The 18,579-nt window shown below is 39.2% G+C and overlaps 1 protein-coding gene across 1 annotated transcript in view; it reads right to left on the reverse strand.

The window, feature by feature from the left end:
• Nucleotides 1–9,821: 9,821 nt before the first annotated feature.
• The window catches only part of PIK3CG (phosphatidylinositol-4,5-bisphosphate 3-kinase catalytic subunit gamma), a 35,673-nt gene continuing 26,915 nt past the window's right edge, over nucleotides 9,822–18,579 (reverse strand). Inside the window, exons 10-11 of the mRNA XM_042793099.1 lie at nucleotides 16,668–16,825; nucleotides 9,822–11,851 (exon numbers count right to left, since the gene is read on the reverse strand). Coding sequence (XP_042649033.1) covers nucleotides 11,570–11,851; nucleotides 16,668–16,825 — 440 coding nt within the window. The 3' untranslated portion in view covers nucleotides 9,822–11,569. The remainder of the gene's footprint in view (nucleotides 11,852–16,667; nucleotides 16,826–18,579) is intronic.

Here is an 18,579-nt window from a genome sequence, read left to right on the forward strand (position 1 = left end):
CCTTTGCTTGGACATTTAAATCTTCTCTTCCATCTGAAGCAAATGTTGCTTTTGGTTCTTGTAGGTATAGCCAAAACATTAAAAATCACCTGTGCTTGTGTTGACTGTATTGAAATTTTCTCTTCTATATGCTAAACAGGAGGTTCCCAGGGCTTATTGATATTGCATGCATTTTCTCTTCATTTCCTGTTTCAGTACTGCTGACAGCATATTGCACAACTAAGAGCAAGGAGCTTTCTTTTTCCCTGTATGTCCTTTCTGTGGGCATAAAAATTAGGTTGTTCTGCTGATTTAATTACGGTGAGGACAGATCATCTTCTTAGGTTTCTTGTCACAATACGGACATTTATTGTAGAAGTTTTAAGTGATTTGACACTTTTTAACGTAGTACAATTTCTAGCTCATATTCCAGTGAAAAAATGTTGATTAATAACTCTTGGCATTAGAAACAACTCACAGCTTTTGCTTATTTTCAGTAGTTCAGTAAACTGAGGGAAGGTCTTGACAACCTTCATTTGTTTTGATTAGTAGCTGATTGACTATTTTTATATCGTTCTCAGCTTTCTGTCCATTTGGCCAAGAAGAATATGGAGAGTGGGTTGTGCATGTCTGAAACATCCATCCTGTACAGATCTATTAAATCCCTCAGATGTTTGTTGTTGACTAGTACTTGAATAAATTCACTGCAGATCCCTTGTCTAGCAAACACTGTCACATGGTGACATTCTTCAAGTCATAAACCACCTCTAGTCCACTTATCTGCCAGGAAGGTATTTGTTTGCATCTTCCAATGGAGCCCTTTTTCCATTAAAAAGTAGCATTAAGAAAAGTGCAAGCCACAAACCAGTTGTTGAAGGGTAGGCCATCAAGGGTAAGCTAATGCACACTCCTACTTTTACAGGAACAATTCTGATGCTTTCCTTACAGACTTCTTGGTCAGTGTCCTGGGTTTGAGTGAGTTGTGGGGGTTTCTTTGGTAGCAGGGGAGGGGGCTATAGGGGCGGCCCCCTGTGAGAAGCTTCTCGAACCTCCCCCAGCTCCAAGTTAGCTCCACCTCTGCACCAAAACTGACCCAATAAGCTGTGCCTCTGTGATAACATTTAAGAAGAAACGTGGTGAGGAAGAGTCGAACTTGTGAGGAGGAGTTGCTGCAACTGCGTGAAGACCAAGGTCAGTGGAGGAATGGAGGAAGAAAGGAGGGGAGAGGTGTGCCGGAGCAGAGACCCCCCCTGTATCCTGTGGTGAAACGGCAGGGTGGCCCCCCCCTGCCACCCATGAAGATCTACGGTGGAGCAGACATTGATTTATGGCCTGTGAGGTGTTTCACATGGTTGATCAATGTGACTGTGCCTGAAGAAGGCCAGGATCCTGTGGGAAAAAGTAGCCCCCGCTGTTGTACTCCAGCACTGGGAGGATTGCAGCATGAGGGGGTGTCCTATACTGGAGCAGCTCGGGAAGGGCTGCAGCTCGGGGAGGGAATCCAGTTGGAGACAGTTGGTGTCCCACGCTAGAGCAGTGTAAAGAAATGCTGCGGCCCATGGGAGGGACTCACATAAGAGTGGGTTTGTGGAGGACTGTCTCCTGTGAGATGGGGACCTCAATGGAGCAGGGGGAACAAGTTCCAGAAGGTCCCCCCCACTGAAGATGGAAGAAGCGGCAGCACTGACTGCACACACACACACACCCCACCCACCCCCCCACCCCCCCCCCATTCCCTGCCCCTGCGCCACTGGGGGAGGAGGCAGAGATATCGGGAGCAGAGCTGAGCCCGGGAAGAAGGGAGGGGTGGGGGGAAGGTGTTCTCAGGATGTGGCAATGCTTCTCACTGTCCTACTCTGTTAAGTGTTGTTGTTAGTGTCTGTAGGAAATCTATGTTCTCTTTTTCTTCCCCTAACAAGTCTGCCTTTTGCTCATGACCATAATGGCTGATTTTCCCCTCCTGGTCCTATCTCGAATCCCAAGCCTGGCTTATTGTTCCCTTCTCATCACTTAGAGGGAAAGGAGGAGTGAGCAGCTGCGTGGTGCTCAGTTGCCCTCTGAGCTCAAACCACAACAGTCAGCATTAAGGAAAAGATGCTTTTATTTGGGCAAAACAGTCAAGAAACTAAGTTACAGCAAGGGGTTTTCCATCCAGCTCTTGGTTTTCAGGGACTTGCTGTCATTTGAACTGAAAGCAATCTCTGGCAAGAACTTGTCCTATTGCATCTCCACTGCCAGCTGTCCCTTCTTTACAGGTCTTTTTAATCAAGAAAACCATTGAGCACAGATGAATTCCTGGACTAGATCCTGATGCAAAATGTTGAGACTAGTGGCAGATAGTGCTTTCTTTTATTTATTGCACTTACTCATACTCAGTTCAACAAGTCACTGTGTGTTAATGTTAGGTGTTGGTAAAAGTGTCAGAAAAGCATTTTGCAGGCTGTTTTTTTGGTCAGGCAGCCAGGGCTTGAGTGACGCCAATACAGCCCACGTGAAGGGGCTGGATTCTTCCACTGGGCTTGATACTAATATTAGTCTTCCTAATGTGCCAGACAGTCACTTTAGCTCGGTATAAAGCTTTGTAAAACATAGATTTTAGGAAGAAGTACACAACAAATTAACAAGAAACATCTTGCTCCCAGCAATTTGTGGAGACCAAATGGGACACATCAATGTGAAAATGTATTGAAGATCAAAGTTTCTTGCATTGTATTCTCTCCCCTCTCAACCTGGGAGCTTCGTGAGACTCTATCACAGCCTGATTTGCTGTATTGTTGGGTCCTGTGTTGTTTGATTGAGTTTGAAAAATTACCATAGTAATCAACTATCAGCAGGTAATGGTTTCCTCCGAGTTAAGAAAGAGCAGCTGCCAACTCTTTCTGTGCTTTGTTGGGTGCATCAACACCGCCATCAAGCTCCTTGGCTTCTGGTACTGATGTTTTGAATGAAGGAAATGATGTCTAGCTATTTTTGATCATTCTTGCTGGGGAAGTGCACAGCCCATCTTTCCCTCTCTGTACCATTCTGAGAGGTCTCCTGAGGATCTATTTGAGAGCCATTGAGGTATTTTAGTTGTAATGATTAGGTGCTCTGTTTCTGCAGTCCGTATCCTATAGTTAACTTTGTTTCTTCCTTCCAAAAGTCTTTGATAGCCAAGAAGACTTTGTAATTCTGCAAGTTAACTAGATTTCCTAAATTCTTCTAAAGGTCTGATTGTTCTAAAAGACTCATTGTCTCATTGGCCTCATTTTATCTTCCTTTCTAGTAGGCACTGAGCAATTTGGGGGAATTATCTGTTTGTGTTTCTCCAAATGTTGGGGGTTTTGTCAGCCTTTGGTCTTGGTATTTTTTCTTATGGACTTCTATATGTTTTCATGGCATACTTTCGTAACTTTTAAATCAAGCCCTTTGTGGATTTGTGAAGTTTCTGACATCTACAAATATTTAATTTCCTTGTTTGAAAGGAAAAGTTGCTATATGGATGTTTGTGCTCTCATCTGCACTCATGGAGCTTCTCCCTGTAACTACTGTTCCCACTGGTGCCAGCAAGTTGTCTACTTCTAGTGGTGTTTAAATGGTGTTTCAAGGGTTGTGGTATCCTTTAAGTTTTTGTGAGGTCTTGCTCTGAACTGTGTGATATCTGCTGTATTTAAACAAATCCTGGCAGGTTGTTACCATCTGTACTGTGCTTTCCACGTCTTTTTGACAAAATGGTGCTTTTAATTGCTTTACTGTGATCGTTTCAGGTTATACTCTCTCGATCTTGTAAATAACACTAACGGATATTTCTTGTGCTTCGTCTTTAATGATATTGTAAATTAGGATATTGCAATTATAATAAAGTCTCTTCCATATATCTTTTTTAGTGATCTATCTCTTGGGAAGATGATATACTACAGGGCGCTCTCGGAAGTGTTGCTTTACAAGGAGTACTGAAAGTAGCTAACTTGCTTCTCAGCAGGTCCAGTTGCTGGTGCCACCAGCTAGATACCAGCTGGGACAACTGGACTGTGGTGACCCCACATTATTGCTTGAGTCTTGGTCACCCTGAAGAAGGGCTGTATTTCTGTTACTACTGCCCTAAATGCATTAAGATTTCTGCACTTTTCCAGTCAAATGTGTATTCACTGTAAAGTTCCTTTTCCACCTTGAGCAAATTGATACTAGTAGTCAGGAGGGTGAATACGGAGCATTAAACTTGGGGAAGCTTGGTCTTCCAGTGCTTTGCACCTTGAAGCATATGTGCATAGCTTTTCCAGGTTTTTTTGTTTTGTTTTGTTTTGTTTTTCTGTTAGAACTGTGTTGACAGTGTCTCTAGCTACCTGTATTTTTGACACTTTGTTCTTTTGTTAACATTCAGCTGTGCATTTCCTGGCTGTAAGAAGCAAACAGTATATTCTGGTTTTAGATTCTGAGGTCCAAGTAACAGCAACAAGAGAATAGAAGTGAGGAACTGGGGCAAAGATCTTGAGCAGCAGCAGGGAATAATCATTCACATGATGGCTTTACCTACTGATAATAAAAAAAACCCAAAAAAACAAAACAAAAAAAAAAAAACAACCCAAACAAACAAAAAAACCCCCACCGATATTTTATAAACTGTATTTATTCTGACTGAATAGTCCTGATAACACCAGTACTTAAGGACTGTGAGGATAAGTTTTGCATTATCTGAAGACTACACCGAATAGGGTGAGTTTTTCCCAGCATTTATGTGGGTAGCTGATGTCATAAAAATATTCCTCCACATACAGATCTCTGCAGTTCATGTAAATCTTTATTGGGAAACATGAGGTAGAAGGAGAACGCTTTATTTTTCTCGGATGTTCATTGCTCTTTTTCCAGACGCACTTTGTAGGCCTGGTATGGAAAAGGAATATGGGGCCCTGTGGGAAAGCCATCCATCAGAGAACTGAGGGCAGGGAATGAATGGTGGTTGGATCCTTGGAGGAGTGATGGCAGGTTAGAGGAGACACCACAGGAGCAGCCGTGGAGAGGCGTGTATTTGTGTGCACATCCACAGCTGGCTTTTCAGAATAAGATGCTTGTGTGTACGTACACACAGGGACAGAGGAAGAGAATTGAGTTTAAAAAGTCAACACTCTAAAAACATATTTGATGAGTTGGGGTTTTTTTAATCTCCAACTTGGGGTGAGGGTCTTGTGTTTCAGCTCCCTTGAAGACAGCTGGTTCCTTTCTTCTGGTGCTAACAACATTGTGAAAACAGTCTTCTTGATCTTTTTTAAAATCCTAAAGCTATACATTGTTGTCTGTGTTTAGATGGCCTGTGGGAACTCCAGAGGACAGGGTCAACTAAACAAGCTTTTACATAAGGATAAATAAGGGGGTTTAAGCACACACTGATCTTTGAATAATCTTAGCATTTGCAGAAGAAAGCAGGGGGAGAATAAGAAAAGAATAGCAGGAATAAATAAGACTTTAGGAAAAAGTCTTCCAAGAGATGTATTCCTCAAATCCTTGAGAGAGACACTTAATGAACAGTGTTAACAAACTACAGTTCTGCACAGCAACTGCATGAATCCCATGAAAGGGTGATGCTGGTTGTGCACTCAGAGCCCTTAATGGGGGTGAGTGGTGTGGTTCCCCCCTCAGACGGAGGGTCAGGGGTCTGCCTTTGCTTCTCCAGAAAAGCTGAGCAATGGGGACAGAATCTGTCATCAAATGGCTTTTGGTCTGGCCTTCAGTGCTGCATACTTACCCTTCCCTCGGAGCCCCCACACAGCTCATCCTGGCACTTAAACCCTGACTTCTACGCCTGTTTTTGCCAGGGCTACTGCCACTGGGTGCCTGTTGCCCTGGGAAGGATGCAGCTGCACCGTATTGCCATCTACTCCCCACAAAGCCGGTGTCAGTCTCCATAGGACCTTCAAGTCTTGTTAGAAGCTACTCTGCGCCCTTGCTTCAGTGTGCTGTTGCAATGACATATTCCAAAAGATAGACCTCTGGAAAATGAACATGTTTAGCTAATTAGCATCTCCCTAGAACACAAGGTCTGCAGTGGCATGAAAAATAATTGCCTGCCTTCGCATGAGGCATCACCTGGAATCAAAAGCTCCCTGCCTAGAGTGTTTTGGTTTCAGACTGCTTTAAAGTTACTGAGATCTCTGGGTATTTTTCTCTCCAGGCAGACAGAATTATTGTTTTATAGGCTTTGGGAAATACATCATATTCTGTGAGAAAGAAGCAGGTTTGTAAAACTGAGATGCTGTCATGAACTTCATCAAAATGAAGGATAACTTTGGCTGGAGGGAGAGCATTTCCTAAGGAGACCTGTTTATCTCACCGAGATTCTTTCGCGCAGAGACATTTGACAGCTGAGCAGAAGAGCTGCCATCCTGCATCAGACCCAGAGACTGTCCAGGTCGGTATCCTGTCCCTGACAGGGGCCAGCTCCAAATGCTTCAGAGAAAAATGTATTTCCATCATGATGGAAAATAACTTTGCTATGTAATGAGTTTAATGCCAGTTCCAGACACTTGCGGGTCAATCTGGGGAAGAAGCACAAGAGTAATTGTTTCTTTGCATTTTTTTTTTTAATTTTTTCTTTAATCTCAGGTAATTTAATGGTAAATATTCTGAGCAAAATTTTGCTCTGGCCAGATCTTGAATTATTAATGAACTTTTTATCATGGAACTGCATTACGGCAGCAGATTTCTTGGATATTAAACAGTCACAGCCCTCATAGCTGTTTGCAAGATAATTAGTCTTGATAAAGGAAAATTACTCAAAGGCAAAGGAGAATCTGATACAAAGTCTGAGCTGTAGTTTTAAAACTGTTTTGTTCAATGGGCCATTAACATTTCTATTTTCTTTCTCTTTCTCCTTTCAGGGACCTTGCCTGTTTATTCTTCATTACATTAGATTTGACCTTTCTTTGTGTACCTACTCAATGTTTATCTTTTCAATAAATGATGTTATCTACAGATTATTATTTTCCATTTGTTTCTTCATGCACTTAATAAATGGATTGGTGCTAAACTTTGGCCATAGACACTATAGCTTTGAGAGCATGACCAGCATTTGCAAACCACAACTCCTGATGCTGAACTCCAGAGAGATTGCACCGAAGCGTGGGATGTGCTCGTACTCACTAGATAAAGCACTTCTGCTATACACAGGTCTCTTTTGTTAGCTAAAATTAACTGGCATGTGTTTCTGGCACCATGCTGCTGCTGTTTCCAAAGTGACAGCCTCTTCTTTTGCATCCCCGGGGAGATCACCTGAGAAACGGTACATCTTTTTCTCAACACTGCTGACTTGCCTTCCGCAGCCTGTGGAGGGCTCATGCCGTGTCAAGTGCTGCTGTGCACCCTCTGAAGTGACAAGCCCCCATTCTCAGGGGTGGGAAGGAAAGAGCTTTTCCCATCAAGTGCTCACTTGCTGGTTATCAACAGGCAGGACAGCAGCCTCTCTCTTGCTGGGTATGAGAGCCACTGATGATCGAAAAGCCATGTCCTTCTGTCTGTCTCCCTGTATCATACTAGAACTGGTCACCAATGCCTCTTTTCTCCAGTGACATAATGACACACAAACCTCACGTGATTGTCACCACGTTGTTTCTATCTTCGATTAATCCTTATTATTAATGGTGTAACTGCAGACAAACTGCTTTCTCTTCTCCAGCATGAATCTTACTTTCTGTAAAGGTGCCACAAAGTTTAAAAATGCATTAGTACTTTTTCTGGCCAGTTCTGCCTCCAAAATATGGAATGGGGTAAGCATGGGAAGAACCTCTTCCTGCAGACTTCTGTTCAGGAGAATAGGCAATTTCTGGAGTGCTGCTTCCAACGTACATTGTGTAAATTACAGTTAGAAGAATCATGACAAAAGCACATCAGTGTTTTTCAGATTCTTTGGTGTTACCGGGATACTCAAAGGCCCCACCAGCCCCTGCAAGACGGTTTGGTACCCCAGATTTTAATTTTAATAATTTCTTATTTTTAAGACTACTTTATACAAACTGAATTAGAAAATCATCAGCACGGAATTTGTAACCTACATAATCCTCAGGACTACTCATGCGAATTTGCAGAATGCTGCTAGTAGACAGTAAAAAAGGTTTCTAATGAAAAATACCCTAAAGAGCTATAATTTCTATTGATATTTTTCTCGTCAGTTGTTCATATCTGTATTTCTGTATCATTGGTCACATCACTTTAAAGGAAATTCTGCTACATATGTGTTAAACACGGCTAGATATTCTGCTAATGATAGATTAAGTACCTCTAAGAAGTGCAACCAATGAAGATCTAAATATAAACACACTGTACACCTTAGCTCCCTTTCAACTGCTCTTCCTGTCCTGGAATATAATTAGGTTGGAGCTTTGGGGACACACTCATCGCCAACCAACATCTCAGTGATCTTGCTGGAGCCAAAGTATATGTCAAGTCACAACTTATTCTGCGGTACTGACTCTAAGAAGAGATTCAAATTCCACTGTTAGGTGCAGTAGTAACGTGAATTTAGACTACCAAGAAAATATAACACATCTTAAAGAAAAAGTAGCCCTTAAAAGTAATTTTCAAAAAATAATCTTAAGGCTAACAGGAAACAAGGATGATAATTGAGACCTTCTCAGAAAATTTAGCATTTTTCTACCTCTGCAGTCTGCATTAGAGACCGCAAAAAAATGTGGTTAGTGACGAACTTACATTTCCTGGTTTATAGCCCTGATAAACGAGCTATTCTGAAGGGTTGGTGTATTTATGCACTGGAGGACATTAGGTCTAAATTCAGGAAACTGTGGTTCAGCTTCCTGCTCTGGCAGTGGCGGCTGTCCTAAAGCTCCAGCTTTCAAGGCCTCAGGTACGTGGCCGCTAATGCAGAAGGCGATGGCTGTATTCAGCACTGGGACAGGCAAACATGTACTCATGTCCACCTCCTCACCTGAAAAGCAGTCCCACTCCACCTTGAAGCTGGACTGCCTCAAACCACATCTCTGCGCTGTTTTCGCTTATGTCAGGGCTTGCCAGGAAACAGTCAGTTGTGGGTGGAGGTTTCCAGAGGCGCATGGAAGCCAACAGATAATCAGCTGTATGAATGCACAGCTATTTATAAATAAAGTGCTGCTGAGCTGCCTAATAGCTTGTTCTGTAGGTAAAAAGGAGATTTGGCAGCTCCTTTTGATCTCCCAGAAGTCAGGCTGGCAAACACCCAACGCCCAACACAGAGTGGGTGTTCAAAGGAAGACAGAAGGTAGCTTAGCACTGCCCAGGCAGCCCAACCGTAGGCTCCATGGGCAAGGAAAGCAATGAACAAGTTTGCTAATTAGCTCAGCACAGAGATGTTTCAGGTGTCTGTAACAAACACTGTATGCAACTCAGTACAGCACATTTTAAACTGCTGGTAAAAATCATCAAAGTTTAGTGCAGGACTAAACTGCTTCCCTCTGGGTGCAGATCTCTCGTAGACCTTTTTCTGCAAGTGAAGGCTGCTTCTAGAGTGCCATTTCCCTTGAAGTTATGATTAACATTTATTTCCCCATACCGGAGTTAAATTTAGCTGTAGATTTACTTACTTTTTAAAACTAGGAACTTACTAAAATCTTCAGAACAAACCAGGAATTAATAAAGTGCTCCTAGAAAGTGGTAATATTCTATTCACATTTTACAATTACAGTAATTGCAATTCTAATACTATAGACTAGTAAAATTTAAGATATCTAACATCATACGGAGTTATTAATATGGAACGAAAACAATTCCTCTTAGTGGGACTCTGAATATGATTTCTTACTGAGATTACATAGTCTTTAAGTAACGGGATAAAAAATATTTATGTGTATTTTGGGCTGAGCTGCTTATTCATGAATGATAAATTAATAGAACATGTCAATTTATTTCAGAGCTATAAAATACAAATCTAAAAATACCATTTTACAGACAATATTCACCATTTAGTTTATATTTTAGTATGATCTTAGGCCTATCTTGCACAGAATAATAATGTAACAGAACAACACAATATTCTATGTTTAAACTTTTTAGGTTTCCTTAACTAGAATCTACCATATACATAAAAAATAGTTGTGCACAGTAGCGAATTAAACATCTACATTTCAAGAATAGATTGGCTATATCTCATAACTGAGACATTAATTACAGTACAGTTATTAAAAATCCTTCGAGAATATACTCAGTAGTAACAGTGGTAGCAGTAGTTAAAATCGTAACAGTTCTGTGAAATGATCAAAGCAAATGATAACAGAATTTAAAAATTCAGTTAATCATTTATATGTAAAGTAAAACCCATGTAACACTACAATGAAGGAAGAAATTACACGGGCACAAGTGCAAAAAAGCAATATTGTAAGCCATCTTCTCTCTTTGGTAAAAATCAATTAGCAGGAAGCATACCATAATAATTCAAGTCAAAGACTAATTCATGCTCTGTATTTTTTCCTTTCCTACCATAGGCAGACTTGATGATTTGCAAGCATCCAACAGTGGAGAAGTTAAAATTCTACTTAACAGTGTCCATTTTTTCCTCTTTTAAGTTTAAATATTGAAATTAAAAATAAGGATTCTTTCTCTTTCATAAATAGCTTTCCAGTAGTATAATCTCTTAAGGAATTTAAAAATAAATAGCAAAATATACACAATTTCAAAGATTACAATTAATTCCTTCTAGGTAAATTCTGAAAATATATCACCAAAGAACAAATAACTTTGGGTTTCTCAAATATTTGGTAAAATGTCAATTACTCTTACATAAGGAGTTTTCTCTGAGGAATAAGGAAGTACCATTGCTTTTTCTACAAAGCTTTTACTATACAGGTGGAATTTTAGTAACTTTACAGTAAGAATATAACCTGTAATATAATACAGATATTATCCATTAAAAATTACAGTAAAAAACCTTTCAAAATTAAATCTTCAGAATTTCAGGTTCAAACCTGAGGAACTTCCAGGTAACTATGAAGTTCTCCTGACAGGACAGTCAAGCTCAGTTGTCTATGTCAGGAGGTCACAATAACAGTAAGGTAATTTCCTCTAACGGTAGGGCCAAAGCTGTTTTCTACTGACAACATCCAATAAGGACAAAGTGTTAAGGAAGGGACAAAAGGGAAGGATGTGGGTGAAGAACACTTGACTGTAAGCCATCCTGAGAAAGAAATGAATTGCCTACAGGGATTTCAATTTAACGATAGATTTTAAATAGATTCTTCTGCTTTTGAAGGGCCTGACCCTCATGAACAATTAAGGTAATGTCATAGGGGATTTCTATTTGAATTTGTAGGTTATCATCTTACTCAAGCTCCTCCTTCATATTTATCTGAAATTATTACTAAAGAAAACAAGAAAAACGCAGGCCACACCAGTAAAGCAACCTGTTAAAAGAATCCAGCAACCTGAAGTGTCATTAAACATTTTAAAAAAACCCAACATCTTAACTGCAGGAAGATCTTCTGGAGGGGCAGAGCAAAAGTCTTTGCCTTTTTAGAAGATCCATTTAAGCTGCCAGCAAAGTAAAGGCAATTTTGACTGTTCATTTATTCAGAATTCATAAATAACATGTAGATTCACTAACCTCCTATTCACACCTACAGTTAATTTACATAAAATACTAAGCAGAATGCTTTTCTACTCCTTGTTTGATTCCAAGCACAAGATGTAAAAACCAGTTAAATTGCACAGTCCAGCCCTTATCTCTGCAAACCTCTATCTGATCAAGAAAATGCTTTTTGGCATCTTCTTCGCTTTTCCCTACTGTCAGTGCATCCCGGATATATTCAATATCCTCTTTGCTGGTTAATTGGGGCATTCCAGTCATTAGCATCATGGAGAAGAGGATGATCAGCAGGTTTGTGTGATGTCGAAGAGCTAAATAAGCCTTCACACACACGTCCTACAAGAGAGAAGAATTTTTTGTTAATTGATGAGGTGAACTGAGAGGGATGGTAGGAATGTCACAAGACTCTCATTAACCAGTGCTATTCAATCACTCGAGTACGTCAGAGAGAGGAGACTCAACAGAACTGTTCACCTGAGCAGAAACGTGAGGCGAGCTTCTGCATCTGCCCCTCGGTATTACTTCCTTCACCATCACACCTTGGGGCAACAAGTACTGTTTTGGTGTACAAATTAAAAGCTCTTTTTAATAATATTATATTAATTACGGAAGTGTAAAACCATAGCTTCACCAAAATTTCAAATTAATTTCCCTGTTGTATCATCTTTTTCTGTGGCTGTTAAAAGAGACAGCGATACTTGATTGTCTTCCTTTCCAACTGCTGTGTCCCCATTCAAAGACCATGGCTGGCAAGTCATACTGCATAAAACAGCACCTTCAGGTGACTGTCCTTCATTTCATATATATGTGTCTATTAACTTTGCAGAGGTGACAGCTTATCTAATGGGGAAGATTTTTCAGGCTTGGTGCTCTGAGAAATTTTTCCAGCTGACAGCTCTAGTTTTCAGGCACACTGACTTGCTGTAGGACTTCTATGTTTATGTACTATCATACTGGATTCCATATTTTTTTTTTTATAGCTTTCTCACTTCCATATGTAAGTAATTTGTGCATAACAACATAACCTTTAGAATGAAATTTCTGCAGCTTGGAAAAACACGCAATGCTTTTTAAAAGAATATTTAATGCTAAGTGACTAATACGTAACGGTTATTTCTTATATTGAATTTATTACTCATTTACTTTTAGAATTAACATCTTAAAGAAGACAATGCAATGAAGAAATCAATCACATATTAGAAAGTTAAATTGGGCCTGCAATGCAGTAATGTAGAAAGATGAAAAATATTTTCAAGAAGGTTGTTGCTATTAAAAACAAAGCTGAAGAAATGCTACTTTCTACCCAATTAAATATTCAATTTAATCTTTCCACATATATATATGAATTTATTACAGAATTCTTAAGAAATCCAAATATTTTAATGTAAAGTTCCAGCAAATCTCATCAGCCCTCTAGAACACCATTTATTTTTGACAAGGTGTATGGGTTTTTTCCTTCCTTACGAACAGTAAGAAGTGCACAAATAATCTTAACATCTACCACTGTTCACATCAGCAACACCAGGACAACCAACCAGACAGGTCAGGATTATAATAAGGGAGGAAGATGGTATGTTGAAGATCTGTCTGTAGGATTTTTTTTCCTATTGCCTAGGCCCATAAATCTTTCACTCTGTTTCCTGAGAAATTCTGTCCTGAAATAAGATCATAACTGTGAACACTAATGCTAGTTTAGCTCTAGCAAAGCAGATGATAAATTGCAATGGTGAAAGTGCAATTTACAACAGAAAACACCATCATCTTTTCGCAGGGATTAGTTTCTCTCCATGACACCAGGGAAAAAAAAAAAAGAAAAAAAAAAAAATTTTACTTATGTATTATCAACTTCAAATAGGAAAAACTTGTCACAAGAGTTAGTGTTTGTTTTGTTCCCCTTGAATGAGATGAAAGCTCTTTATAATTATATCAAAGAAGATCTTATATTTCTCTATGGATGATGTATCTCACTACTGCAGGTGTCTGAGACAGAAAAACAATTATGCAGTCAAGAGCCTGGCATCACTGCATCCCAAAGGCAGTCCTTCCAGGAATTCAAAATACTTTAAAAATTTGTATCTGCCTGTGATAGTTATTTATTCACACAGAAACTGAACAGAGTTTTGAATTAACAATAAAGAATAACTATTTTGAGAGCTTCAAACTGTCCTAAGTATTAGTATCCTAAAGGTCAGGCATTTTTATAATATAAAGTGTCCCGGCTCTGTTATACAGGCCATCCTTTCCCTGTACAGTATACTACAAATAAGTATTTTTCAATGATTGGTTTTACACTTGTGTGCTGTCATCTTTATTTGACAATCAAATACATGAGATTTTGTAAACAAATGTTATAGAAGAATTTGTTTAGTACTGAAAATACAGATCTCTGCATTATCAAGTCATCAGAGTAATGAAAAAAATAATGAATTAAATAAATTAAGTATAATAAATAAAAATGCACTCAAAATTTAATGCCTAAAATTGTCTTTGCTACTTTTTGCAAACCAGTAATAGGTAGGTGGACAAAGCTCAAGAGACTATGAAGATCTTAGATGAGGGTCTTTCAAGGGTTTCTACAAGTAAGAAGTGAAAAAGTTGTGTCTACACAGGAGTAAGAGAGTTGCATGGGTTTCAGCCAAAGGCTGGAAAGGAAATGCCACCACATGTGACACTTACAGCAAAAGAAATCCGGGCAGTACTAAGGCAGCTGAAGAATTCATAGATGGAACAGAAAAATATTTGTCTTCTCAGATGAAGTCATGTTTAAATACATTTTTGTGATTAGGACAAAGACCATCAAACACTGCTTCCTACTACGCATTTCTGTGATGTCATTAATAACCTCTGGCTTCTAAGTTTCATTAAACTGTCATAAGGAACGTAAACAAAAAGGGAAGCAAAATTTAGATTAAGAGCTAATAGGAATGAGCTTTTTATTGCTAGTTCCAGAAAAGTTGCCAGCCCACTCACAGCTTCAGAAGTTCACTAGTAATGAACTATACTCTGTTGCAGCGAACTTTGGTCAAAATTATTTGTCTAATTAACCTCTAACACCTTCATGAGCTATGCTAAAACATCTGTATGGACTATACCCAAGAGATAACAGAGAAATAAAAAAAGTAGGTATTTTAAAATATTAAAACCACCAAAGCCTGTAACAAACAAATGATTCCTCTAAAATACAACCTATGTAGTTGAAGTACAAATTAATGAGAGGCTCTTAAAAATTAATGAAGGATAAATGCTGAGGGCTTTCCATTAAGATATGAATGAGTCAGCAGGCATACTGAATGAATACCTCAATATTAGGAAACATGATGAAAACAGCCAGCTGAAAAGTGAAGCTATAATTTTATTTCTGCACTCTGAACATATAATTAAAACATATATTTTTTACAGCAAAATATGTAATAGAGATCTTGCTGTGTGTTACTATTTTACTTCTATGTAAGTATTTCAACTTTCTTTTTATTGGTCTTTGAGACAGAAAAGCCTTTTAATGTGCTACCACAATAGCAGTTTATAAACAGTATCCAATACAGCAGAACTGTACATGAACTTACGCTTTTTTGGTCAGTGTTATTGTTGTCTGTGCCTAAATCATCCCACTTAAAATGATCAGGTCACATATCATGGTCATAGTTCACAAAGGTAAAGCACATGAATCACCCTTCATCTGGTTAATGACACTAGTGGAAATGATGCTGGCACTATATCACAGCATTCCTAAACTGTCTGCATTCGTGGGATGGTAGCAGTATTTAGAAATTCGCACTGGAGTAACAAAGTGTGTATTCAGTCAAACCCAGGACTGTATGACAAAGGCACAACTTATTGAAGAGAGGCTAAGCCAAAAATCACCTCCTATCATGTCTGGTATTTGGGCTGCTGAAGTAAAGGTCAGATATTCACTAAGAAGGCTGGATGATCTGTATATATCAACACAACATTACCTCACTGCAGACACTAATCTGATTTGATTGGTAGATTATTGGCGGTGATCAAATTTAATTTGATGGGTTTTTTCCAAGTTGAGTCTGTCTTGCCTGTGACCATAACTGGTGAGTGAGCCCTCCCCTGTCCTTGTCTCAACCCATGAGCCTTTTGTTGCATTTTCTCCTCCCGGTCCCACTGGGGGTGGGGGAGGAGCGAGTGAGTGGCTACGTGGTGCTCAGTTGCTGGCTGGGCCTAAACCACAACAGCAGTACAATCATGTATATGTTCAAAGGAATGTATTCACTATCCAACAATAAGAACCTTAACTGGATGCTCACATTAGAAAACCAGACTCCTTACCAGGACACAGAGACTGGTTCATCCACAGGGAATCCAGAACATCTAAGTTAGGCTTTTACTTTGACTCACACTCTGGAGGAGACTTTTTCTTTTGATATTATAGAGAACCTGCTTTCTAAATCAGACACTTATTTAAAGGCCCTGAAGACGAGCATGGGAGTAACACCCCAGGCATCCATTTACTTCTGCTCAGCCATTTCATCAAACATACTAACCAGCATTTTGCTTTGCTCCCTCCTCACCCAGGTCCTACACAATCTTGAAAAATCACAACTGTTTCAGAGGGGCTCAATTTCAAATAGAAGCTGTAATAGATTTTTTAACATCATTCCTTTGTTTCAGAGTGTTAAGTCCATCCGCAAAACCAGAATGTTACATAACTTAGGGTCACCCCACATTTCTATTCAGATGCACTAGTTTGAGCCCCAGAACACAAGGGCAGAATCATGAGAAAATCACACTGGCAAAGCCAGGTGAGGAATACCTCGTACCTGCTTGAACTACACAGAAGGCTCTGCTTAGTGCTATGAATCTCTAATTGCACAACTACTGAGGCCCTCTACAAGGTATTTTCAATCAAGACAAGAACAAAGAAAGGACTGCCTATCTGGTCTGCTGCTAACATAAGCTCTTCAATGAGGGATTTGGGCATGTTTGAGTTCTAGTTCCCATAATCCTACAGATAATTTTTGTTCTTAGTTGGGCCTAAAATATCCCAGAATTGTATTATGATTCATTACATTTTATTAACATAATACCCAGGAGCCTAGGCCTTTAAAAACTAAGGCACTAATGTTCATTTCAGAGGGTAAAAAACATTGCTTAATTGGTTTTCAACTAGATATTCACACTTTACCTGAAATTTGTGGAAATGGAGACTTGTTTTCTTTCCGGAAGTCCCCATGACAAACAGAAAATCCGGAGTCAGCACAAAAGGAACTCTTTCCTTATTAATTCCAAGGAAGCTTTTATAATTCCCAAGAATATGGCCAAAATCAATATGGAAAAGGTTACCTTCATGAAGACAAGAAGAAGTCACAGTTAGGCTCAAACACAATAAACAGCCAAAACCACTTACTTACATTCACAATAATTCCAAAATCTCTTTTTTGGGGTATATATGATCACTCTTCAGTTCAGCAGAAAAGACTATTTTCTCTTTTTTTTTTTTTTAATATAAAATTCTGTCCTCTTGGCAAAGTTACTTTTTATTTATCTTTGGCAGTTGTTAAAAACCTGGCAGAACTGCCATGTTTTCTAAATATACACTCACAACTTTCCAAAAATCAAACAAGGAAAGCTCCCAGCACTCCACTATATGGAAAAGGTGGGTGGATTATGTTTCAAATACCTGTGGGATTCTGGCATTATCTAGCTCCTAAGCTAATGTCATTCACTAGAACATGTTTCCTCCTCACAGACCTGCATTACCAATCTCTAAACCAACCTGTATTGTGCAAAGTAAGTTTGCACTGTCATCCTTTGGATAACTTTGAGATTGTAGTAGGGTATCAGTTCCCAGGAAAACGATGAAAAATTCCCCTTTTAAGGATTGCTACACCTACATGACTGGAGTGTGCTGCTGCTCTTCACATTATTACTTTCACTGACAGACAAGACGTAAGGATAAAAGAGTATGATTATTTAAAAATGCAGATTTGTAATAGTGGTACACGTATAGAAAAGATAAAACATCAAATGATGTAAAATGATACTTAACAGTGATCTGTAGGTAGAACATCCTCAGATGTTCCAGCACTTCAGCCTGTTTCTGGGTGCTCCCAACCTACTAAATCTGATGCTCTCTGCAGACCTCTCAGACTGACATTCCTTCTGGCTTCTGTTTCTCAAGACAGCTCCCATTAACGACTCTATGGCAAACCAGCTCCTGACCACAACAGAAAAACCTTCCTCACTCTGTCTCCCTTTCTACTGACCTGTCCCTCATTTTCTGCCAGTGGGCACTAACATTGCATTATACTGTATGTAAAGTAGAAATTAAAGCATTTCTTTGTCTTCTTTTCCTCAAGGACTTCTGGTGAACTTTTTTACTGTAGTCTTCAATTAGCTCATTTCTGCCTTCAGGATATTTCTCTCTAGCCTTAAAGGGCAAAACTTTAACTTTAATATGATTAATATTAAACATACAGCCTTCTAACTAAGCCTACAAGTATTTTCTGTCTTTTAGGATTATGTAAAGACTAATTACGAAGTAAGAGGATCGTGAAACTGAAAGTGAATTTCTTAGACCAAATAAAACTCCTCCATATGTACTGCTCATTCTGGTGTCCTTTCTGGGACTTCCATAGGTAAGTAAAATTAGGGATGAACCAATGTGCAGCTACAGAAGTGATTCCCAAAGTTTGTAATACAAAAAAATTGAAGTTCTTTGAGGAGGATTGCAACCATCCCACAGACTACCGTAGCAAAATCAATACACTCTATGTACACTTATTTTCTACAAAGGTACATAAAGCAATTATGTACCTCGGAAGTGAAAACAGCACAGTAACAGCTGAATTCTGACATAAATACAGTTTCACTGAACACTGTCAGAACCACATCCACTTCAGACAGGTGAATCTGCTTTTTAAAGTTTTTTGGGTTTTAGATCTTAGATATAGACACCAAAACCCCATAGTTTTACATTCCTCATGATTTAGTTTGTAAAAAACTTGTCCTTGGAAAAGCATGGCATTACTGATGATAAATAGCTAGAGTCTATATGAAGGCCCAAAATGGTGACAATAACATCACAGGAGGACCTG

Source organism: Tyto alba, unplaced genomic scaffold (genome assembly GCF_018691265.1).
Source record: "Tyto alba isolate M040663 unplaced genomic scaffold, T.alba_DEE_v4.0 Super-Scaffold_2, whole genome shotgun sequence".
Taxonomy (NCBI): domain Eukaryota; kingdom Metazoa; phylum Chordata; class Aves; order Strigiformes; family Tytonidae; genus Tyto; species Tyto alba.